This window comes from Fusarium phalaenopsidis, assembly GCF_050370095.1.
Source record: "Fusarium phalaenopsidis strain FUZ10S chromosome Unknown contig_32298, whole genome shotgun sequence".
Lineage (NCBI taxonomy): Eukaryota > Fungi > Ascomycota > Sordariomycetes > Hypocreales > Nectriaceae > Fusarium > Fusarium phalaenopsidis.
In genome coordinates this window covers 1,245,694-1,269,519 of record NW_028145407.1, presented here as the reverse complement: position 1 = coordinate 1,269,519, position 23,826 = coordinate 1,245,694, and the positions used below count along the sequence as shown (strand labels likewise).

General features: G+C 54.7%; 9 protein-coding genes across 9 annotated transcripts; 4 read left to right on the top strand and 5 right to left on the bottom strand.

Annotated features, from left to right (window-relative positions):
• Window positions 1-31: 31 nt before the first annotated feature.
• LRP88_06974 (tRNA-splicing endonuclease subunit Sen15) lies at window positions 32-439 on the bottom strand (the record flags this gene model as incomplete). The annotated part of the gene is made up of 1 exon (XM_083243511.1): window positions 32-439. The coding sequence occupies one exon, from the start codon at window positions 437-439 to the stop codon at window positions 32-34; it is 408 nt and encodes a 135-aa protein (XP_083100735.1).
• A 776-nt stretch (window positions 440-1,215) lies between these two features.
• LRP88_06973 (uncharacterized protein) lies at window positions 1,216-2,553 on the top strand (the record flags this gene model as incomplete). Its single annotated transcript, XM_083243510.1, has 2 exons — window positions 1,216-1,805; window positions 1,854-2,553. The coding sequence occupies 2 exons, from the start codon at window positions 1,216-1,218 to the stop codon at window positions 2,551-2,553; spliced, it is 1,290 nt and encodes a 429-aa protein (XP_083100734.1).
• A 754-nt stretch (window positions 2,554-3,307) lies between these two features.
• LRP88_06972 (Yippee/Mis18) lies at window positions 3,308-3,718 on the top strand (the record flags this gene model as incomplete). Its single annotated transcript, XM_083243509.1, has 1 exon — window positions 3,308-3,718. The coding sequence occupies one exon, from the start codon at window positions 3,308-3,310 to the stop codon at window positions 3,716-3,718; it is 411 nt and encodes a 136-aa protein (XP_083100733.1).
• Window positions 3,719-4,042: 324 nt separating this feature from the next.
• LRP88_06971 (uncharacterized protein) lies at window positions 4,043-5,416 on the bottom strand (the record flags this gene model as incomplete). Its single annotated transcript, XM_083243508.1, has 3 exons — window positions 4,043-4,310; window positions 4,364-5,256; window positions 5,333-5,416. The coding sequence occupies 3 exons, from the start codon at window positions 5,414-5,416 to the stop codon at window positions 4,043-4,045; spliced, it is 1,245 nt and encodes a 414-aa protein (XP_083100732.1).
• A 1,291-nt stretch (window positions 5,417-6,707) lies between these two features.
• On the bottom strand, window positions 6,708-8,641 carry LRP88_06970 (ferric reductase like transmembrane component-domain-containing protein; the record flags this gene model as incomplete). The annotated part of the gene is made up of 3 exons (XM_083243507.1): window positions 6,708-7,775; window positions 7,856-8,056; window positions 8,153-8,641. The coding sequence occupies 3 exons, from the start codon at window positions 8,639-8,641 to the stop codon at window positions 6,708-6,710; spliced, it is 1,758 nt and encodes a 585-aa protein (XP_083100731.1).
• A 1,246-nt stretch (window positions 8,642-9,887) lies between these two features.
• On the bottom strand, window positions 9,888-11,732 carry LRP88_06969 (uncharacterized protein; the record flags this gene model as incomplete). Its single annotated transcript, XM_083243506.1, has 1 exon — window positions 9,888-11,732. The coding sequence occupies one exon, from the start codon at window positions 11,730-11,732 to the stop codon at window positions 9,888-9,890; it is 1,845 nt and encodes a 614-aa protein (XP_083100730.1).
• Window positions 11,733-12,973: 1,241 nt separating this feature from the next.
• On the top strand, window positions 12,974-17,046 carry LRP88_06968 (translation initiation factor 3 subunit CLU1; the record flags this gene model as incomplete). Its single annotated transcript, XM_083243505.1, has 4 exons — window positions 12,974-13,010; window positions 13,176-13,244; window positions 13,303-13,361; window positions 13,420-17,046. The coding sequence occupies 4 exons, from the start codon at window positions 12,974-12,976 to the stop codon at window positions 17,044-17,046; spliced, it is 3,792 nt and encodes a 1,263-aa protein (XP_083100729.1).
• A 611-nt stretch (window positions 17,047-17,657) lies between these two features.
• LRP88_06967 (fork head domain-containing protein) lies at window positions 17,658-19,719 on the bottom strand (the record flags this gene model as incomplete). The annotated part of the gene is made up of 4 exons (XM_083243504.1): window positions 17,658-17,730; window positions 17,788-18,584; window positions 18,637-19,500; window positions 19,600-19,719. The coding sequence occupies 4 exons, from the start codon at window positions 19,717-19,719 to the stop codon at window positions 17,658-17,660; spliced, it is 1,854 nt and encodes a 617-aa protein (XP_083100728.1).
• A 1,234-nt stretch (window positions 19,720-20,953) lies between these two features.
• On the top strand, window positions 20,954-23,117 carry LRP88_06966 (polynucleotide adenylyltransferase PAP1; the record flags this gene model as incomplete). The annotated part of the gene is made up of 6 exons (XM_083243503.1): window positions 20,954-21,096; window positions 21,155-21,896; window positions 21,955-22,627; window positions 22,676-22,796; window positions 22,857-22,962; window positions 23,064-23,117. 6 exons carry the CDS (start codon window positions 20,954-20,956, stop codon window positions 23,115-23,117), a joined length of 1,839 nt encoding a protein of 612 aa, XP_083100727.1.
• Between the last annotated feature and the right edge of the window lie 709 nt (window positions 23,118-23,826).

Genomic DNA, 23,826 nt, shown 5'->3' with positions numbered 1-23,826 from the left:
AGATGAGAGAGGATGGAAATGGACGACAATATCAGTTTTGTCGTGGCTTGACCATGCCCTCATGCATGATGTAGTAGACGACAGTGGAATCGTTGTGAACCGTCGCCAGTACGATCCTCTTCTCGCGAGGACCGCTGTTTTCGATAGAGTCAAAGATTTCCGAAAAGGCCTTGATTGTCCAAGTCTCCTCGGGATGTACCGCCAAAACCCACTCCAACTCTGGTGACTGGTCAACAGCCTCTCCTGTGGCCTTTTCGCGGTCTAGGGCAGCAATCTGGTCGTCAGGGTGAATGTAGAGCCGACGGGGAGGCAGGCCCCTGATCAAAGGCCGGCGACCCGTAGTATCTTGAACCTTGAGAGAAGCCCAATCATGCTGGTGCTGGAGGTTGTATAAGACGGTTGAGGTGACGTTGGCAACCGGGTCACTTGAACGATCCATATCGGGCTGGGTAATTTTTCATGCGGTAATGCGACGTGTGCCAAGTGAGCCAAGGAAACAATTCGCGAGTTGAATGGGCCAAGTTTTGCTGAATACGTGGAAGAGGGCGAAGCAGTCGGGGAGGCCGTTAAGAGGGAAAGATACTGGGTCCTATGGTGTGAGAATTTGACAAACGAATGGTGGATGCGAGCGAGGTCCGTCGGAGTCAAAATATAATACGCGTAAAAAAGCGAGACTGATGCAGATCAAGGGCTTGCGAAATTTGGCTTTTATTACGGGTCTGAAGGGTACTTGACTCCGGTGGGGAGAGTACTTTGTCGTGACCTGACACGGAATCTCCCAGCGGCAGTCTGAGAGCCGAATCTTCACTTTCCAATTAAATCCTGGTCTTTGAGCCGCGTGTTCTACCCTCAAAGTAACTGATCGAATCCTCGGCCTTGATGTCGCCCCCGTTTTAAGCTTTCCTTGGTGCTCACCGGCTTGGCGTTATCAGCGACACCGAGAGTCGTCGCCAAGTACCCGGCCCGCGTACGCAAGTAGTGCGGATTAGACTGCAAGCATCGCCCTTTAAAACTGACCCAGTTCCCCGTTGCTGGGTGCGGAGCGCATCATTTCATCATATCACGGCCTCCATTCCCTCTCCTTTGCCATTCCTGCTGCATCTCCAGCTGTCGCCTTTGCTCGCTTCATATCGTCATAATTCATCGTTTCGCATACGTTACCTACACTGCCCAGCCTTGGCTAGGTGGCCAAGGTGACAAGAGAGCACCGCCACGATGTCGCCCCCGAGACGGCCGTCCAATAATGGGACCGAAACCGAAACCGAGCCCTTTCCAACCATCGACGAGACGTCGCCACGCTCAGACAACACAGATCCTCCGTCGCTTGTAGAGAATCGACCGGCTGCCTCTTCATCCTTAAGCGGACGTCTTCGTCGCGTCTCTCAGAGCTTCGAAGTATCAGGCCCTCCTGAGGGTTTCATGGCCGCGACGGGAACCATCGCATCCTCAATCTTCACTCGTCAGGCCGCGCCACGCAGAACCTCGGAGGCTTCTATCCCAATGCAATCGGGTCCCGCCGCCGGTGGTCCATCGAGACAAAGCACATTTCCCGTCGTCAACGAAGAGGCGACCTCTGAGGAAAAGGCTAGCACGAGTGCTGCATCCACGAAGAGAGATGGGGAACCCGACGCTGCTGCGCCGTTCCCCAACGGCTACCATTTCCCTCCCAAGCATACATTTGCTCAGTCGACGAAGACCGGTTTGATCGCCTTTTGGAATTACTTCCTTACGCCTCTGGGCTTCTGTGTTACTATCTATGGCTTGAACGTTGTGGCTTGGGGAGGCATGCTCTTCCTTCTCCTCTGGTATGTATATCATCACCTTCATCATGAATAAGCGCTAATCAATTACAGCAACGCCGCCCCTGCCATGTGCCACCCAACTTGCAACGACATCAACTCCCCCAGACGAAAATGGATTGAATGGGATTCGCAGATCCTCAACGCCCTTTTCTGCGTTACTGGTTTTGGGCTCGCTCCCTGGCGATTTCGCGATCTCTACTTCCTCCTTCAATACCGAGTAAAAAACGATACAGTTGCGCTCCGCCGTCTGGGTGGTATTCACCGAGGATGGTTCCGGCTTCCAGGTTCTGAGGATGTTGACGTTAGCATCGGACCAAAGAATGTCTCCAGCTTACCCGAATTATGTTCATCTATCTCTGTCCCCTTCCCCGAGGATAAGATACCAGACGCTCCCCTCACCGGTCGACGAGCCCCCGCTACACCAGTCTGGAAGATGGATGCTGTCGTTTGGCTGATGGTCTGGAACACCTTTCTCCAGTGCGTCTTGGCCGGCTTCATGTGGGGCTTGAACCGATATGACCGTCCTAGTTGGTCCACTGGTCTTTTCGTGGCACTCGCATGCATCGTCGCCGCTATTGGAGGAATCATGATGTTTATTGAAGGAAAGAAGGTCAAGGGCATCGAAGGAATCCCCATCAGCGAGCAAGACATGCAGCAACTGCAGGAGGACCGCGAAAGGGGCGTTTGGCACTTCAACAACATCAAGGACAAGGACTTGGCGGAGAAGGAACAGAAGAAGGCCAAAAAGTGAATGTCTTTTGGAAAAGCGTGTCCGAAATGGCGTAGGCGCACATTGTCATATTCTTTGGGTAGGTAGTTGTCGCTTCAGATCTTTTACGCAAACATCTACAGAGTATTGTTTTATCGGTTGAACACAAGGGGTCGGAGCCAGGTAGCTCGACATGTCGGTAGCAGACATGCATGTGTCGTGCACCAAACAGATCAGAAAATGAACAAGGAGGATCCAGTCCGTTGCATGTCGTTGCACTCGTGTATGTTGTGATGCCCTTCTGTTAGATAATGGATCACCAGCTGAAACCATGAGTGGCCATCTTGTCCTCGACAGCCAGTCAGCAGACTCAATATAGTGCCGGTGAGCATGCTCATCATTAAGTCTAAACGTGCATAGCATTAATCAAGGCAACTATCAAGGCATCCTTTCACGTTGAACAAGGAGCTTGAGCTGGGTGGTCTCTCTCCTATCACCGTCTTTCGGCCCCCACCGACGTCCGATACGCTGGCCCCGCCTCACGGAGCTACGTGCCTGCCACCTCCGGCCTCATGACGCGCTCCATGTTACCCGCTGCACCCACCGTTCACCTCTATTTAACCTTTGACCTGCCTTGGTCAGTCATCGCCAGCTCTAGCCGCAAACGTGCCCCCGAAAGGCTTCGCCCAAAACTTTTCATCCCCCGCGATCATCTTAGAACCATCTTCAGCGTCTCCACGCTACCCGCCGTCTCTCGAAACCGACATCGCTCCTCCCGACCGCAGGCCCCCGCATCATGGGCCTGGCTTACAACACCTATCTCAACAGCGCCAAAATCTATGGCTGCAAGACGTGCAAGGCGCACCTCGCCAACCACGAAGACATCATAAGTCGAGTATGCACTGGCCCCCCTTCCATCAGCACACCGCCGGGCTTCTTCCCTCGGAGCCAGGATTCGTTAACACCAGGACAGAACTTCCGTGGTCAGCATGGTAAAGCGTATCTCTTCCACAGCGTCGTCAACATCGACACAGGCGCCCCTAACGAGCGCAACATGACGACCGGCCGACACGTCGTTCGCGATATTACATGCCGGCAGTGTAAGGAGACTGTCGGGTGGAAGTATGACAAGGCCTACGAACCCTCCGAAAAGTACAAAGAGGGCAAGTTCATCCTCGAGGCTGAGCTGCTTTGCAATGTCACTTGATGGATCCTCCGTAAGCGAGGGGTTTCGCTGGCGTGATTGTGGACTCAGGTTTGCTATTGTGGCGTCGTCTCTGGGTCCTATCGGTGTCTGGGTCTCTTTTGGATGGAATAGCATTGCTCTTTCACTTGTATGGCGAACGGGGTTTGTACGTTTATTTCAGTGGTTTGATTCAAGCAAATTATTCCTGGTGGTTACATTGAGCTACTCCAATTCACACCAATATCCAACTCCCAATGCGCCGATCCAAACATGCAAATGCCGTATCCGGGAAGCCGATCCGATGTTGCCGGTCTATCATACCAATCTATGATGGTGAGCATGACTTTAGCGGTGCTCGATCGGCTCCTCAGGAAGAAGCTCTTCGATCTCCTCCTCCACCCTCAAGCATTCAAGAGGGGGCTGGACGATGCCGTTGAACAAAAAGGTGAAGTAAACAAGCAGAGCGAATCCAACAATCTGGAGCCACTTGAACGTCTCCCATCCCAAGCCAAGCGAGACGATCCAAATGAACAGAGTCCTGCAAGTGTCGATAGTCGACCTAGAGGTGGCACTGACGCTCCGGGTGACCGAGAGTCCAAAAAAGTTGAAGCCACTGGGTTCGGTTAGTTAAACAAGTATGTGAATGTCAAACAGTAGGCCGCTTACCCAATGCTAATCATGATGAGAATGCTCGAGAGCAAGATCTTCTTGTTCCCAATCATCTGGTGCCAGCCCTCGACCATATCAAAGTAGCCGTACCGGCCGGCGGGGGTGGAGCCGATGGCCGCGTGCAGGACGACCATGGCCAGGACTGTCACAGTGAAGCCGAAAATGCCCTCCCAGCCAACGACCCTGATCGGTTCAATGGGGGAGTTCTCCAGGATCCATTCCTCGAGCACGAACTGGGTCGCCGTAAAAATCTGGGCGCCGGCAATGAGCAGAACGCCAATGACAGCCCTGGCCGCATCAGAAAGGCCGCTGTCTGTGACCGAGTCCTCATTAGGACCGTCCATGGACTGCTCCGGCTTTTCATCTGGCCAAAGAGCACCAGCAAGTCCAACAACTGCCACTCCCAGGACGACACCGACCAGAGAGAGCCATTGGAAGAGGCGGAGGTGGCGCTTGAGGAAGACCACGCTGAAGAGTCCGACAAACAGGACTAAGGCGCCTCGGGTCATTTGATAGATAGAGGCAGCAACCATGAGAAGACCAGCGTTCATCAGGGTGGTTCCGCAGATATCGCAAATCGCGGGCAGCGCAAGCAGTAGGATCCTATGGCCTTTGAGGATAGACCGACCGTTGTTAAGCAGCTTTGTTCTATCATTGCTCTCGATATCGGCGGCAGGGTCGTCATTTTCATTCGTGTCGACTGCCTGGTAGCCCCGTTCCGCTGGTGTTGAAGTGCCGGTGAACCGACGCCAAAGAGCCATGATGCCGACGACGAGCCAGCAGCCCATTTCACCAATGAACATCTGCGCCGTCTGCAGTACAGGCTGGTTGAAGAAGGCACGCTTTCTCGGATTGTCATCGGGATCACAGTTACGGACACATTGATTGTCCTATCCAAAGTTAGCCAAGCTATCGTGAATGGGAGCTCATCGCGTGCGGCGAGGCCGGATGCCGATATCGTCATACCTGATACTTGGTCAACAGGGTGTTGCAAACACCCGTCAGTAGCATCATGGCTACGAGAAATGGGATAAGGCTTCTGGACGCCATGATGAAGGGGCGGCCGGCAAAGGGCGGCCAAGATTCTGTGGTTGATTCTTGTCAAGAGATGATGGGAGATTGACGATGGATGGATGAATGGGAGAGGTAGGTAGCACGGATCGACCACTGGTGGAACAAAGACGGGGGAGCTGATAAGCTCTGGGAGCGTAGGTACGTACTGCACTGCTTGAGGTCCCATGAGAGACTGCCTGGTCCAGGCTCCCGAGGCGCGGCCGAGGCTTGCGTGGTGTTAGTCTGACCCCCGAATGCGGAGGTCTCGCCCCGTTAGTTGCATGCCCTCGCAACAGAATACACGCTCACACCTTAAGGTACTTCCCATTCAGTGCTCCTTCTGGGGCGCCAATGTACACTGATGCGGGAGGCGGAGGGGCCACTGAGCGGGTCTCCCAGCCACCTCTCAACTCGCAGGTGACCTTTGGGAACTCCCAGGCATGTTATTGACCAGCCGAGCATTCTATGTCAGCCCCTTGCTTACTTCAAATACAAGCATTCCCCGAGCTGACTGCCGTTGATTTCACTGCATTCAGCTGAGTCGCTGAGATGCAGTGCCTTAGCTTTGCCACATGCCGCGCCCGACTTGTGGCTGCTTGACGGTGGACCTATGCTTAGATGTGCTTAGCGCCAACATGATGGTCAAGTGATCAATGTTTCTGAGTCAAGGCAGGACAGAGTTGGAGATTGGGTCATCTGCCGACTCATTGGTCACAAGTGCCTACTATCATGAGTGAGAGCTCCAACGATAGAGACAACACATTCACCGTCTCGGGTATCAATGCGCGTCGTCATCCAGTCTCGTTTGAAACGCGAACTACGCAATGACGCATCAAGGTGCAACCGAGCGACACCTCAGATTCCAATAGTCCTGTGAGGAATTGAGCTCAACCTCCACTATACCAGCGCGCAACTGGTGCAACGTGGACGAGCCCTGCACTTTCAACACCGAAGCCTCATGGACAATACTTCCTAGGACCATGAGTGATACGAATTAAAGAAATCATTCCACGTTGGGAGTGCCCATTACAGCCTTGTAGCTGGCCCGCAAAAGAGCGTATATACCACCTCGATCTAAAAGTACAAGTACATGAGAATTGATCTGATAATTGATCCTTGCTTAGCAAGACGTCCCAGATGGACAAGAAGATCTCAAGCACGTGTAAGTGCTAGAGCTGAGAAATGAGAGCTTTGGTAAGCTCGATAGTTCGGGAGACCGATCGTCGGGGAACTTAAACTGATTGGCAGAGACATCAAACTCCCCAACACCGTTCACTTGCTCATTCATTTACCACGTAAATGCTTCCTCGATAAAGTCGATGCTGGATCGGTCCTGGCGGTTCCGCACGGCAAGGCGGACCTCGTCGCTCAGAGCACCGGGACCACAAACGGTGACAACCATGGCACCAACCTGATGCTCCTGCTCCATAGCCAGCAGTGTGTTGATGTTGGGTCGTCCCGGGAACATCTGCACAGTCGACGAAGGGCTGTGAATTTCCTTGGTAGATCGTGGCTGGCTGACGAAGAGCATGATTCGGAGGATATCCCTTCTCTTTTCCATGCCCAGAATCTCGGTCATCCAGGGGCGGATCCACTCGAGGTGTTCAGGGCTCTGGATTGTCCAGACGAGCAAGATTCTTCGAGTCGCCACAGTGCCCTCGTTGTATCCATTGACCAGGTGCTTGATGTAGGGAACAGGATGGGTGACGCCCACTCCACCAGCGAACAGAACAACGGTACCGTAAGAGTCGAACGAGTGATGGCCGCCGTAGGGGCCTTCGGCGAAGCAGGTAGTCTCCAATCTCCCACCGGGGGCGACGAGAGCCTTCTGGTACAGAGTGTTGGTCATTCCAGTCCTGGCACGGATGATGAAGGAGACTCGCTGCTGCTGCATCGCCAGCAGATCCTGGTTCGTGCTCGCTAGCCTCTCATTCTTAGGGTCATCAACACCGTCATACCAGGCAACCGAGAAAGGGTGAGACTGCCACAAGCTGATCGATGGGATGTAGAGGTAGGCGTGCTGTCCAGGCTTGGCATTCCAGGGGCGGGCTAGAGTCGTGGTCAAGCGAACAGCGTTTCCGGGGAGTGCTTCGATAACGGTCCTAGAGCGTGAGCCACCAACGTGAGAGCGAATGATACGCCACAGACGCCAGGTTCGGTCGAAACTCCAAAGAGCTATGGCGGCATACAGGTAGCAGAGCCATCGGTAAAGAGATTCCTTGGCCACAAGGTGGTAGTACAGGCCAACAACGGCGGTGACAGCGACGAGAATGTGGAGAAGCTTGAAGGTCTCATAGAAGGCGTGTCGAAGCGGGCTGGAGGCCTGGATACCGAGGAAAACGAAGGCGCAGGTGGCCTGATAGGAGTAAGTAACTTGACCAAACTGGCTACAAACTGACATATAGTCAGTTCTCACTCGAGGTGGGGCCAACTCACGATGAATCCTGGAAGGATAAAGGCTCCTGAAGGAACGGTGAACGTCCAGCCTGATCCGGCATAGTAGGCAAGAGTGTGTGCAACGGCCTCAAGAATGACAATACGGCCGAACCAGCGGTGAATCAAGTTGTAAGTGTCAAACGAGATGTTCAAGAGCGGGATGAGAGGGTTGTTTCGTCCAGCTAGCAGGAAAAGGGGGACCTGATATTCAGTCAGCCAGACTCCGGGCTGCCACACAAGCCAAGATCAATGATACACTGATCTAGATGCTTCATAGACCTGACAAGAGGGCCATACCATGTTGACAGTGGAAAGAACACCAGTTCGGTTGCGGATAACACCGGCAACCGCCGACATTTCACCATCGAAAGGGATATCGACGACACACCAGGCGACATTGGAGGCGAAGTAGGCGATGAGGAAGAGAAGCTGGAAACGAGTGGGCAGAGTACCGACGTTGATAGCGCGGCTGAGCTGGATCTCGCGGTTGTGTCTCTTGCTAACGACGGGGGCGTAGAGCAGGTGGCGCTTGAGAGCGGAAACGTTGGGTGAAGGAATGGCAAAGTAGCGCTGCTTATCGTTGTGCAGGCAGGAAACATGTCGGGTGAGCTTGATGATGCGTTCGCAGACCTTCCAAATGATGACAGCGACCGAGACTGCACCGCAGACGATCATGAGATAGTCGGAGAGCTTCGTGTTGACGGCCTCGGCGGCATCCTTGGCGGCCTGCTGTTCGGGGGTGAGCTTGTAAGCTGCCCGGGGCAGCAAAGAGTTTCCGGCACTCATTGCGGCGATAGAAGAGAAACGAAACGGAAGGAGAGGACGAAGTGAAACAACAACAAGGAGAAGAAACAAGGTGTAGAGAGAAATGGAAACCTCCCCGGGAGGAACGAAATGACGACGGCGGGCGAGGGGAGGAAAGAAAAGAAGAGAAGAAGAGAACCTGCCACGGCGGGAAAAGGAGCGTAAATAGGAAGTGAATGGATGGAAGCCAGCTCTGAGCCGTCTCTGGGAATGAACAGACGACAGAGAGATGCGGAGGTTTGCCGTGAGCAAGGGTCAAGAATTAAAAGCACGGGCAGGCATGGGTATGGGTATGGTATTGAAGAAAAAAAAAATGGACCGTAAATAAATTCCCCAGCAATCATGGCACAAGCAGATCATGCCTGCCCTCATGTTGCATACCTCCAGCTGCGAGGACGCGTACTGGCAGTATCAGTGAGCCGCCTGCGTCGCAGTGACAGCCCCTTGCTTTTCTCTCTCTTGTGCTGGTTTCTCAGCTTGCCTTCGTCCCATCATACACACACACGCAGGCACACGCAACCGGTAGCGCGGGACCCAGTTCCAGCTGGGGCCACTAACTAGGCCGGGCTCAGGGGTGGTTTCAAGATGCCCATCGAGAAAAAATCAAGATTGCTTCTACCGAGCCGGTTATTGGTCTGCCCAACCTCTGCCACCTATGGCTCTCGCAGCTAGCCAGCGTCTACAGAAGCAGGGAGGGATGGGCGCCGCCTCCGAGTGGCGGACGGACCTCCGAGAGTGGCGGGGCGGGATGGGGTCCTGAAACAAGGGCATTCCCCGGCATCTGGGCGTTTGTGGCGCGTCCTTGGGCATGATGTTAAAACGCACCTCAATCTAAGCTGCTGCTTTGCTTCTGAGGTGGCCGAGGCCAACGGAAAAATTATCTCGAGTGCGGTGCATACAGGTGTGGCCTGTGCGACAATTCGAGATGCATACGCGTGCCGTGTGTGAGCCCTCTCCGATAGGTACTAAAACGAGCAACATGGGCCAATTGCAGATCCCGTCTCAGAGAATTGCTTCGCGAGCTTCACGGGGAACAGGAACGGCGGTTTCAAGTGGCTCCAGCCCCACAATGACAGATGCTGTCGTAACCAAGACTTGGGCCCCTGAGGCGAGGGGGATGCTGTCCAGTCAAGGCCTGAGACAGACACTGAGACGTGCAATGATTCGCGGCGGCCAGACGAGCCTCAATTCAAACTTTGTTTTGATTGTAATTGTGTTATCAAGCCACTCAGGGCATCCCAAGCTCGTCGTCGTCCCAGTCAAGCCCGGCCGGCAGATGCATATCTTCATCTTGCTTCTCCGATCTGCCCCTGCCGAGCTTTTCGGACCTGGCCCCTTGACGGGCCCGTGTGCTGCCCGCGCGCTTGATCCTCTTCATCACTTTTACGGTCGTTGTGCCTCCGCTCCTGCTGCTTTTGTTCCCACCGTTCGTGCTTCCTCTGGGATCCCCAGTATAGATCCCAATCCCCCGTGCTGGTAGCCGGGCCTTGACCCCGTTGCAGTCCTCCATCTGTGCGCAACCGCCAAGCTCATCCTCGCTATCTTCCATGTCCATGTCCATGACCGTGGTTACGCTCGTATCATGCTCCTCCTCCCCATCGGTGGTGCCCGCCTTGTCGTCATCGTCCTTATCCTCGTCGCTCCCCACCGAGCTGCTTCTGTCGCATCTGGCACTGCTACTTTGGACGGGCCCGTTCCATCTAGGGCCGTTGACCCGGTCTCGTCCATCTTGGTGTAGATCTGTGCCCCTTTGGCCCCTCGCTTCCCGTTTATTCTGATGCTGTCTCGGCTCGCCTCCTATCTTTGGCTCAGGGCTGGGGAGCACCCATTCGCCAATGCCCTCTTCCCATCGCCAGCCTGAAAACATGGTGGTCGTCTCCAGAGTGCCCTTGCCCGCTGCGGGAAGGCTCTCAGCAAAAGCAACATCTCGGAGGTCCTTTGTTTTCTGCGCCAAAACAAAGGCCCCGTCCGATCTCAAACCGTCGTGAAACCAATCGGGAAGCCCAAGACCATCAAGAGTTGCACATATCTCCGATAAGACATCGTGACACGCTAGTCCACATGCTCGTCCCCGATATTGCGCAACGAAGCAGGCCATCAAGAGTGTTTGTCGGTATTGCCATCGGGACGGCGTTCCGTTTCCAACTGTCAACAATCTGGCGCACTCCTGACTCGCCTGTTGTTTCGCTGTCAGATCGATGACATCGCTGTCGATCATAGCCGTAGCAATGAATCGTGCTAGAGCGAGAATAAAGAGACCATTGCTTCGAAACGCTCCACGACGCTTCTGTTGCTGAACCACGCAACACTCGAGCACGTGTAACATCCGTCGAGCACCTTGTCTCCTCCGCGGTCCTGGGGTGTCGCACCTCTCGGTACCTAGTGTCCACGCTGCCGCTGTCAGTGCAGCAAGGACACTCACCAAGGTCTGCTGTTCTGGATTTTTCTCTGTCCCTGTTTTCTTGCCCTCGTGCAACACTAGTTGGTCGATAGCTGTACAGATAAAGTCGATGGCTGAGGGCGCTGGGCTGCTGCTGTTTAAAACTTCGATGCCTCGAGTCCAGACAACCTGAAATGCCCTTGATGTCAACCAACTCAGCGATAGCTTTTTAGTACGGACAAGGCTTGAGAGGCACTCAAAAGATGCACCGAATGAAGGTTGGCTATGCAGGCTTTTGACTATAACGCCTAGTGGCTGAACCGTGCTGCTTTCCACAAGGGTGCTTGATGAGCTGCGAGGCGCCGCCAGGGGGCAATCGAGGCTTGATACGAGCCGTGCCGCTTCCTCGCTGGACTCGAGACTGATGCAAAGCTCCGCTAGCAGTCGTACAAAGGGAGGCTCAAATAACCCCTCTGATACAGCTCCGGCCAGGAGAGACAAGGCATGTGCCCGGACGACCAGTTTCAACGGTTTCCAGCCGAGACCTGTCGCACCAAAGCCCTCAAGTTGTCCGTAGAGTTCTGTCGATGCCTTGGATGACTCCCATTTGAACCTGGTGCCTTCTTCCTCTGCGATCTGCTCGTCCCAAGCCTCTATGGCGGCCAAAGCAGCCGGAACCTTCTGGAGACACATGCCTAGAAGCGATTTGGGGTGAGTTATCTGCGATAGCGGTTCGGTCGATCGAAGTAAAGTGTTCATCCATCCAAAAATGGCCTCGTAGATTCGAAATTGGCTCTCAGGGACGATCCGGCGGAGGGATTGTAGGTCGGCAACAAGAGATGACGAAGACGGGTTCGCTGATTCGGACTTGGTAGGCAATGGCTGAGATGTTGCTGACTGCTCGCGAAACTTCCGCAGCAAGGGCGTAGGGAAGTCAACCCGTCCCTCCCCTGGCGATGAGCGGTCGATCTTCATCGCACCGAGAGTGCGGACGGAACGAGGAGGCGTAGATAGTTCTGCTGTTGTGGGCTTTGTCTGTACTGGAGCCGAACGGCGTCTTCCATATGTGTAGCGCACTCGTTTTCGGGCTCCTGTGGCGTTGTCATCGGTGTTGGGTCGTTTCGTTCGAGTGCTTGTTGTCCGTTGTTGGGCTTCGTTGACAAGCTTTCGTAGGGCTACCAAGCGACATTGGAGTTGACGTAGGAGCCGCTGACATCGTGCTGCAGTCCAAGGTTGAGACTTGTCCCCTGTTGAGCCTCCAGCCATGATGCGATGGGCTGACGGCGAGGGGACAGTAAGGGCTGGCTCCTCCATTCTGATATGGATGCCAATATCCTAATGAACAGAAACTCGAATGTAATAGCGAAAGATTAACGCTTAAGAGGTGAAAAGAAGATTCTTTAATAAGATCAAAAGCAGTTGACGATAAACCCTGGACAGATGATGAGTGCTATCATGAGTTGTTGTGGGTGGGATAAAGAACTGTGGTCATGGCCAGTATCCATGTTTACTTTCTTCCGTTCCTGGCCTAGCGCTACCGAGAAGCATCTGGGGATCCAGCCGCCGGCCTCGGTGGATGCGCCGGCGCGGGCCCTACCCAGGAATACCCGGACTGTACCTTGGATACCCGCAGCATCGCTAAGAAAAAAGAGGTATTTTTTCTGTCGCGTGCCCAATGCCCGGGTACTCCCAGAGTCCGGACTGTAATGCCGGGGCATTGCCGCCGCACCACAACTCCAATAGCCGTCAATTTTTTTTCCTCCTCCCCTTCGTCCCGTCACTCCATCCATCTTTTTACTTGCATCGACGAACAACGTCGTTTCAATTGTTTCCCTCTTCTGCCAGTGCATATCCCATGCCTGGTTTTCCCCCTCCTTCACCTCGTTCCATCTCCCCCTTGTCCGTTTAATTTCTCCTACCCCTCCATTTTCAACATGGCTTCAGACCCTACTCCTCCCACTCCCGCGCACGGTACGTATTTGATGCACAAACTAGACCGCCCTTGTCAATGCCTGTCAAGTCCAGGGTCTTGTTAAGTCCTGGGCTTGCTAATTGAACATGCTCTCGGTTCTACTACTGCTTTGCCCATTGCCATTGCTGCTTTTGCCGTGAGCGGGGAGCTAATTCGTCTTGTAGTGGATGCGTCCGAGGAGCCCGAGAACACCATGGCGGCCGAAGCTCCAGACGTCGATGCCGGCGCTGAAGGTACCTTGCATTGTGCCTCTCAATGACGATTAGAATGGCATGTCTAACGCGTCTACAGCTTTATTAACTCTCACCATCATCCTGCCCGACGCCAAGGCCAGCAAGATGCAGATCATGGTCCGTCATTCGGCTTAACTGGACCCCTCCACGACCCCCCGCTCACCAAGATATTCAGGTGTCGTCTCAAGAACAGGTTCATGAGGTCCGCCAGTCCATCATCGACCTTCCGTCCGCCTTCCAGTACACATGCTTCCACCTCGAGTTTAACGGCGAGAAGATCAACGACTTCATTCCCCTCGCCGAGATTCCTGACCTGAGCGCAACTCCCGAGTTCCACCTCGTTCAGGACCCATACACCGAGAAAGAGGCTCGCATCCACCTTGTGCGCATTCGAGAGCTCATTGGTGCCGCCGGTGACCGATCAGACACAACCCAAGGCCTGCTTCCCGGTCTGTCCCTCTTCGAGACTGTCGCCAGCGAAGCCCAGGGCAGCACTGAGGAGTCTACTGAGGAGCTGCCCATCAAGGACTACGACTTCCAAGCCGTGCCCTCACTTACCAGCTTGGTTCCCCAGCCCACCGAGCCGGCTCCCAAGACGGTGAAACAGATCGCTCTGTCGTCCTGGAACCCCCCTCCTCCTCACCTGCGACAACGAGGTCACCTGCTCTACCTCGTCGTCACCACTACCGAGGGTGAGCAATATCAGATCACCTCCCACGTCTCCGGCTTCTTCGTCAACAAGTCTTCCAACGCCAAGTTTGACCCCTTTCCTCGGCCAGCGCCCAAGGGCCAGTCCGCTCACTCGCTGCTGAGCTTGATCGAGCTTATTTCACCTTCTTTCACCAACACCTTTACCCAGCTCCAGGAGTACAACAACCAGCGAGACCCTCTTGCAACCTTCCAGATTACCAACGCCATCCCGGCAGCTCCTTGGGTGGTGCCTTCACCTAGCTCATCTCTGTGCACACATCTCCCCGATCCTACGCGATCTCAAGAGACTTATCTGCTCGCTGGCGTCGAGAACACCGACACTCTTCGCGATTGGAACGAGGAGTTCCAGTCGGCCAAGGAGCTTCCTCGTGAGACTGTGCAGGACAGAGTCTTCCGTGAGCGCCTGATCTCGAAGCTTTTCGCCGACTACAATGATGCTGCCACCCGTGGCGCTGTCATGGTTGCCCGTGGCGAGATTGCTCCCCTGAACCCTACAGAGTGCAAGGACGCCCAGATCTTTGTCTACAACAACATTTTTTTCTCCTTTGGTGCTGATGGTGTAGGTACTTTCACTTCCGAGGGAGGTGATGAAGCTGCTCGAGTCGCCACCGGCAAGGATGTTGCTGGCGTCAAGCTTGTTAACCAGCTCGATATTGAGGGACTCTTCACTCCCGCCACCGTGGTTGTCGACTATGTCGGAAAGCGAATTGTCGGACAGAGCATTGTGCCTGGAATCTTCAAGCAGCGCGAGCCCGGTGAGAACCAGATCGATTATGGTGCGGTGGACGGAAAGGATATTGTCGCTGCTGACGAGCGATTCGCCCCTGGCTTTGCCCAGCTTTCCAAGGCGCTCAAGGTCAAGAAGCACCCTGTTTGGGACAAGGAGGGCAAGCGATTTGACCTGGAGGCTAGCGTGGAGACCAAGGGTTTGATGGGTACCGATGGCCGCAAGTATGTGCTGGACCTCTACCGCATCAGCCCTCTCGATATTGCTTGGCTTGACGAGGATGGTCTCCCTGAGGATGGCGACGCCTACCCTCACCGGATGACTGTCCTGCGACCTGAGCTTGTCGACTCTTTTGGACGATACAAGATGAAGCAGTGGGTGGACAAGGAACTCGCTCGTAGGGCCGAGGAGAAGAAGCAAGTCGAAGAAGCCAAGGAGAACAAGGAAGAGAAGGATGGTGAAGAGAAGGAGGAGAAGGAGGAGAAGGAGGAGAAGGAGGAGAAGGAAGGCGAAGACGAGGCTTCCAAGGCTGAGAAGAACCTGCCTGATCTTTCCGACTTCAAGTTCTCGCTCAACCCTGACGCTTTCAGCGGCCAAGTGCCTCAGACCGAGGAGGAGAAGGCCGAATTTGCCGCCGATGAGGCGGAAGTCAGGGCAGCCGGCGCCTATCTGCGCGAGCAGGTTATCCCTGAGTTGCTCCGCGAGCTCTCCGATTCCGATATCAGCTTCCCCATGGACGGCCAGTCCCTGAGCCGACTCCTGCACAAGCGTGGTATCAACGTGAGGTATCTGGGCAAGGTGGCCGAGCTCACTAATGACGGCCGGCTGCGCTGCCTGCGCGAGATTTGCGTCCAGGACATGGTTGCTCGTGCTTTCAAGCACCTGTCTGCCGTGTACCTCCGCCATCTGCCTGTGCCTATCGTCCCTGCTTGCACTGCGCACCTCCTCAACTGCCTTCTTGGCCACAAGTTCAACTCCAAGCCTGTCGCTGAGATCGACCCTTCTCTGCGAACTCTCTACGCTGATGCTGATCTCTCTTTCGAGAAGGTCACTCCCGAGAGCCTTCGGGAAGACATTGAGGAGCAGATTCTCAAGCGATTCCGATATGAGCTCGATGAGGACTGGCACAACCAGTTCCGCCCTGTTCAGCTCCTCCGTGAGGTGTGCCTGAAGATCGGTATTCAGGTCCAGGCCAAGGACTACGCTTTCGCCCCTGAGGCGGCGGCTGCCACCCCTGCCCCAGCTCCCAAGGCCCCTCAGCCTGCCGCCAACGGTCAGACCAACGGCGAGTCCAGCAAGAAGAAGAAGAAGAACAAGGCCCGTGACTCTTCTCCTCTCGAGGCTGCCGCTTCCACCAACGTCCACACCTTCAGCGTTGACGACGTTGTTGATCTGGTCCCCCTGATCAAGGACTCTTGCCCTCGCAGCGCCCTTGCCGAGGAGGCTCTCGAGGCCGGTCGTATCTCCATCCTCCAGAATCAGAAGAAGCTTGGCCAGGAGCTCCTGTTGGAGTCTCTGTCTCTGCATGAGCAGATCTACGGAATTCTGCACCCCGAGGTGGCTCGCGTCTACAACAGCCTGTCAATGCTGTATTACCAGCTTGATGACAAGGAGGCTGCTGTTGAGCTTGCCCGCAAGGCCATCATCGTCGCCGAGCGAACTGTCGGTGTTGACTCGGCTGAGACCCTTCTCAACTACCTCAACCTGAGCCTGTTCCTTCACCAGGTTGGCGACAGCAAGGGCGCTCTGGTGTACTCCAAGCACGCCCTGAAGATGTGGAAGGTCATCTATGGCCCTGGCCACCCCGACTCCATCACCACTATCAACAACGCCGCCGTGATGCTGCAGCATCTCAAGGCTTACCACGAGTCCAGGCTCTGGTTCGAGGAGTCACTTCGAGTGTGCGAGTCTGTCTTTGGCAAGCAGTCAGTCAACTCCGCCACTCTGCTCTTCCAGCTGGCACAGGCTCTTGCCCTTGACCGCGACTCTAAGGGAGCCGTCAACCGCATGCGCGAGTCCTACAACGTCTTCCTTGCCGAGCTCGGACCCGAGGATAAGAACACCAAGGAGGCCGAGAGCTGGCTGGAGCAGCTCACCCAGAACGCTGTCTCCATCGCCAAGCACGCCAAGGATGTTGCTGCTCGCCGACTCCGATCCGGAATCCGATTCAACGCAACCGCCTCTCAGGCGCAGGCGCAGAACGCGGCGGCCCCCGGACGCCCTGGCCCGGGTGCGCAGGTCGACTCCCGCAGCATTGATGAGCTCATCAAGTTCATCGAGGGTGGCGAGCAGGGGGCTAAGAGCTCCAAGAAGCGACCTAGCCGTGGAAACCCTAAGAGGCGAGGTCAGGCTGGTGCCCGATAAAGGTCACGCACGACTGTTTACGAAGATCTCTATGATGCTCCATGTGGCTGAGATATTGGCTCGCCGCTGTGTACAAGTAGATGGGCGGGAAAGTAAAACAAAAAAGGCATTCTGTATATTGTGGTAGTTGGCTGGTATGGATACGGAAAATGGACCTTTGAGGTGGGCATGGGATGGCGGATGGACGGCGGCGTGGTCAAACATACTTGCATCTCGAGGCGCGGTTCCAACTTATGTATATATGACACAAAAAAAAGGCTCTAGGCCGCTGGGCGAGGACGATCTTCACTCTTACACATGGCGATATTCAACTCTGGGCGTGGTTTGCCCGTTCTTTTTTGCATACCATCTACCACTATGAACTCGCGAGTGAACCCATATTGGCAGCATGCACGCATTGTGAGCAATACGCCAGCCAACCTAACTCAAATCCCTGACCCAGCATGTATTCATCAGTGCATTCCATTCGTCTCCGTGACACATTCTCAGTACGCCAGTAATCAGGGACCACCTCGCAGTAGGCCAGGCAGCTCAAAATGTACATGGTTCAAAGACCAGCTCCGACCCCTTCCCGTTATACAAAAAACCAATAAGACCTAGTTATGAACATTTTACATACGCCCTTCCAAAATGGATGCGCCTCTCCCGACGGGTGCGTGGTAAGAACCAATACTCTGAAAGCCCCTAGAAGCATCATGTTAGCTTGTGATCAGAGTGACGATTGAGCACTTCAAAACGTACTTGCTAAGATCAAACCCTCCTTCCTCCTCGACTTCAGCTGGTTCAGTGACCGGGTGTGGGCTGGACCTTTGGCGACGTGATGGACTACTTGGAGGAGATTTGTTTCCACGGGGAGGACTGCTGCTCTGTGGTGGCAGGTCACCACCAGCCTTTGTGGGACTTATGTCATAACCCCCAAGCGGTTTGAGAGGAGTGCTGCCAATGTCTGCGTACTTCCAGAAAGGTGCTGGTGAACTTGTCGGCATATGTTGACTGGGTCGCTGTGCTGTACTTGGAGGCGCGAGTTTAGGATGGACTCTTGGTGGTGCGGGTGTGACGAAGGATCCCCCGTCTTCTTGATACGAAGAGGTGAGCGTGGGTGACTGAGGTTGGTATACTGAGAATGGCGAATCCCTTCCGGGGGTCTTCCTGGGGCGGGGCAGTGGACTTCCGTCGATAGTTAGAGTGGCGTTTCTCCCAAATGATCGATCAGATGGCCGGTCCGGAGTCGATTGTGCGACCGGTAGCGATGACCTTGGAGGTGGTGAAGCTGGGGGCGAGGCTCTTCGCTTGCGAGCAGAGGGAGGCTCTCTTGATGCCATATCCCTGGGACCATGGGTGATGTAGGCGAGCTGGCTGGGGGACGAGGGCGCAGACGATCCACGATGGCCGCCGCGACCAACACGATAGGCATTCCGCACCATCTCCTCTCTAACTTCTGGGACAATTTGCCATTTCATGCCCTTGCCCGGCTCGTCTGTGGACCGAGCTACTTTGTCGAACGCCTTATTCAGAGACAGATTATGTCGGATCGAGTTCTAGGACTAGTCAGCAACCGAATGAGGGGTAGGCCCTTAGGACAGTTCTCACCTGCCAACCAGCAGCTTGCTGGTGACGATAGTAAGCGTAAGTGTTTGTAATGTATGTATAGATGCCATTCAAATTGAGCTTCCCGTCGGGCGCGTTCAGGATGGCTTGTGTTATCATCTGAGCGTAGCTGTATTGGGGCTTAATGTGCTGATTCTCGTCCTGGCTTAGGTCTACTCCGTTGGCCCCGATCATTACGGCCGGAGTGCTTGCGGCTGGTGATTTCGAATGGCTTTGAGCTGACGGTGGCGTGCCTGGGCGCTTGTATTCCGGCGGGGCCGGGGCGATGAGGGGTTGCCGGCGTGATGATCGCGACTGGGGTGAGTCTGCACTGAGGCCGGCGCGTTGGAGGAATACGGGGTGGACGTTGAGAGGGGAGATCTCGGTAGGAAGAACGAACATCATCTCGACGTTGCCAATCTCGATGACTTCTCCGCTGGTGAGAGGGTGGGCGTGACCAGCCTTGAGCGGTTGGTTATCCACCTTGGCACCGTTGCGGCCTTTGACACGGAGGAACCACCTCTCATCTTTGGACTCGAAAGAGATGGTAGCGTGTTCACGCGACACCATCTTGCTGGGGCCCAGATCAATGTGTACTTGGTCATCGTCGTCGGCTCCGGAGGCGGCGGCGTGGGATGCATGCGAGGTTTCGGGTGCTCGGCCGATATTCACGACCAACTTGGTGATGTAAAAGGTCCAGTCCTGGGCAGTAACCTTGGCGTAGGCCTTGACTCCGTCTCCGTTGGCCTGGTGGATAGCATTTGCGTGGTCTTTGCTGGCCTGTACAGGCTGGTTCCGGAGGTGCTGTGCGATCTGGGACACCAGTTGGTCGCCGTCGGGCGCGGGGGGTTCTTCCTCTTCTTGGACCTGCGTGAGAAGCTCAGTTGTCAGCGGGAGCGTGCGGGCAAGGCTGAGGCCGCGATCAAGGCAAGGCGCAGCCAGGCAGACGTTTCGTTTGCAACATACCTTCTTGCGACGCTTTGCTGGGCGGGTAGGTGAAGACTCTTGGATCTCGGCGGGTGATGTGGCAGCTGCTTTACGCGGTTCGCGACGAGCCCTGGAGGCCCTCTTGGCCGAGGGCGGCATGATGCAAAGGCCGCGAGAGTGCAGCTGCAAAGAGAGGATGCGTGATGGACAAAGGACAGAGTTGAAAGACGCAGCCGACGACAGTTTTCTCCTTGAACCTGTTTTCCGTCGCCCTTGGGGTCGCTATGGGGATGTGGGATGAGTCGTGTCGTCAATCAATGTATCGCCAACTATAGCAAATAAAATGCCCTTTAAAGTTCGTACCGCGTTTTCGCGTTGTACTTAGTGTCAGTAAGTGGCAGGGCCGTGACAGGGCAGGCGGGCTGGGATGTGGGTTCACGCCCCGGTCAATCGCATACTCGGACCCCGCTCAGTGCATGTCGGCCACTCACGGCACCACACCAGCAGCACGGTCAGCAGAGAATGAGGGCTGAGAGTGGCTGCATTTGCCTGTAAGGGGGCGCCAGTGCGGGCGAGCGTCAGCGGGAAAGCAGGCGGTTGGATGGTGCGCCAAGACTGATGTCTTACGTGCGTCTCAGGGGATCAGTGTCACTTAAGTGAATATCGCGAGACGATTTGCCTGCGATGTGATGCAATACAATATTTTTTATCGCAAGCCCAGCCTCGTGCATGTCACTCATTCATCGTGACTATTCAGGGCAAATTCGCAAGAGGAAAATAAGCACCAAGGGAGCCCCTCATTGCGCATGCATTGAGAAATATTTGTTTTCCAAATAAATTGCCTGATTTGGTAGTTCCCTCTTCCACTTTAGCAGCCCGGTACAGAGGCGCACAAAATTCGAGGTCAGACGTACTGTACTCAGGAGTTGGACCCACTCTTCAAGCATTGGGATTCTGCCACCACCGCGTTTGTGCAGCCTCGCCGCGCCTCGTAATAGCCAGTCCGAAGCGACTCTCTCACTCTGAGTTGCTCAACCTCGCTGTCCTCTTCACACCACAACAAATACCCGCGATATCCTGTTTCTTAGGCCATCCCTTACCTCCTTCAACCAGCCATCGCCAGTATTCGTTTACATACCAGAGTCCCAGCGCCCTCGCCTGCACGGCGTCTCCCTTGCGCTACCCTTGGAGAGAGGCTTGAAGGCCTGGGCTGCAGCAGAGTACCGCTGCCTTCAATCACACCAGCTGAATCGCTCCCTCGACCACGCCTTGGCTTCCAAGCTCTTCGTCATCACGCCGACCTCGATCCCTGCTCCGATCGCTCCCACCCTGACGTTCCTCACCTCCGGCGCCGAATTCGCCGACCTCGACAGGTGCCTCTTGCGCCGAAGCCATGACTACCGATCAGGCTTACGGCGTCACGCCGCCCATCTCGTCACAGCTCCCTACCGATGCGGAATTGCGTGCCACTGATGCTCTCCTCGAGGAGCTGAAGCGTCAGAAGACATTTGAGAGTCCGGCAGACACGGCTAAGAGGTAGGTTTCGATGGTGTTGTGCAAATTCTAGCACGGGGACTGACAAATTTGGCTGTAGAGAGGAAGTTCTCGCGTCGATTCAAAATATCACCAACGCGTTCATCCGTCAAGTCGCTCAAGAGAAAGAACCCAAGAACGATGTCCTCATCCGCAATGCGCGAGGCAGGGTCTTCACCTACGGCAGCTACCGACTTGGTGTTTACGGCCCAGGATCCGATATCGATACCCTCATCGTTGCGCCCAAATACGTCACTCGGGACGACTACTTCAAATACTTTCCCGATCTGCTCGTTTCAATGGCCCCCAAAGATGCCATCACCGGACTGGCCGTTGTGACAGACGCCTTTGTGCCCATTATCAAATTTGAGTACTCTGGCATAAGCATTGACTTGATTTTCTCTAGGATCATCCAGAAACAGCTCCCTCCCGAATTCAAGGATCTCAAGGACTCGGGCCTACTACGCGGGTTGGACGAGGCAGAGCTGCGATCGCTCAACGGAACACGAGTGACGGACGAAATCCTGACATTGGTACCCGAGCAGAGCACCTTCAAGCTTGCGTTGCGCGCCATCAAGCTCTGGGCACAACGACGCGCCGTCTACGCCAACATCATGGGTTTCCCTGGTGGTGTAGCTTGGGCAATGCTTGTCGCACGTGTCTGCCAGCTCTACCCCAAAGCCACGCCATCCGTCATCGTCAACAAGTTCTTCCTCGTCATAAGCCAGTGGCGCTGGCCGCAACCTGTGCTTCTCAAGCCCATCGAGAATGGGCCACTTCCCGTCCGAGTCTGGAACCCAAGAGTAGGTCAAGAGTCTTGTCAGCGATGCCCCCAAGAGCCCATTTCTAATCCTGCCTTAGCTATACAAGGGAGATTCGTTTCATCTGATGCCTGTCATCACCCCGGCCTATCCCTCCATGTGTGCAACTTTCAATATCACTCGATCCTCTATGAGGGTCATTAACAGAGAGCTTCAGCGAGCGCTCCAGATATCCGAAAGCATCATGGTGGGCAAGCGTCCTTGGAGTGATCTCTTCGTCAAGCACACTTTCTTCACACAGGGTTACAAGTATTACATCTCTGTGATTTCTTCGGCCAAGTCCAAGGAAGACCACAAGATCTGGTCTGGTTACGTTGAATCCAAGGTGCGAATGCTCGTACAGAAGCTGGAACAACATCCATCCATCGCGCTGGCCCATGCATTCAACAAGGGCTATGAGCGTCATCATCGGTGCCATAGCGATAAGGAAATCGCCGCCGTGCAAGACGGCAGCCTTGATTACTTGTGTACAGATAAGACAGAGGAGACGCCTGTGGCCAAATCCGAACCAGCGGTAGCCGAACTGCCCATCAAGCCCGAATCTGAGGAGGACAGCAAGCCCATCAAGTCCGAACCCGAAACGACAGAGAGTGACGGTGTCGCCAAGGTTGAAGCTGTCAAGTCTGAGCCCTCTGATGAAGTCAAGCCTGTGGCACCCGGTGTGACTGACGTCTACACGACAACTCACTACATCGGCCTTGAACTGAGCGGAGGTATGTTTTGAGCGTCTATCCTTGATTGCGGGGATGCTGACTTTGCAGGTGCCAAATCTCTTGATCTATCTTACCAGGTTGAGGAGTTCAAGGAGCTCTGCACCTCGTGGCAGAAGTACAAGGATGAGCTGAAGACGACCGTGTCAATCGGCGTGCAACACGTCCGGAAGTAGGTTGCAACATCACAGCCCAGATACCAGCGCATCCTAGCTTGCTGACTTTCACACAGCTTCAACCTGCCAGATGACGTCTTTGACGCTGACGAGAAGAAGCCCCAAAGAAAGCCTGCGGGCGCTAAGGGCGCGGCAAACGGCAAGAAACGCGGACCTCCAGAGGTATTTAATTCTTGTCGACGCGATCCCCCCTCGGTCGCCAAGATGCGTCGTCGTCGACGGCAAGGCCCCTCAAGCGATGGGACAAACTAATGGATCGATAGGAAAACCCCCCTCCCGCAAAGAGACAACAGGCCTCGGTTGCGGCCGCTGGCTGAGTATACCATCTCGCATCCCCAGAATGTCTTCTTGACAGATGTTGACTCGAAAGAAGTTGACTTGACTCTGTGTGAACCACACAAACACACTCTCGAAATCCTGGCAAGTCCATAAAAGGCTTGGCATCGTGGCTTCACAAGCCAATAACCATACTAACATAAAACAAAAAGAACAAAAAAAAGATAAGGGGGGAAAGACTTTCTCATCTTGACTGATCTGCTTGGCTCGGAGGGCTCGCAGGTGCAGTCACAAATATCAACCCATTGCTGGTGGCATCACGTGAATGACAGGTTGAATAATTCACATTAATACCTATCTCAGCAGAGGCACGCATCGTATCGCGTGCAAAGAGGGCAACTAGCCTAGACGACAGTCGCGCCTTGCGATGACATGACGAGCCCAGGGGGCGGCGTTCCGAGGGCTCCGAGCACTTCTTTTTGAAGCATTTGAGCAATTCCATATTTGCTCCTGTAACTAGGAAGATCGCTTTACTAGATCAATACAAGCGTGTTTGAGGCCTAATGGGCCTCATCAAACTCATTCATCGAGTGTCACGTCGTGTTGCAAAGACCAGTGTGCATGAGTTGCTTGATCCAGCCTGAGATGATCGACGGAATGGATGCCAACCAAAGGCTATTCGCTCTAAACAGCATACCTGTTGGCGGCTGCATCATGAGCACATTGCCATGGGGCCTTGTCATCCATATG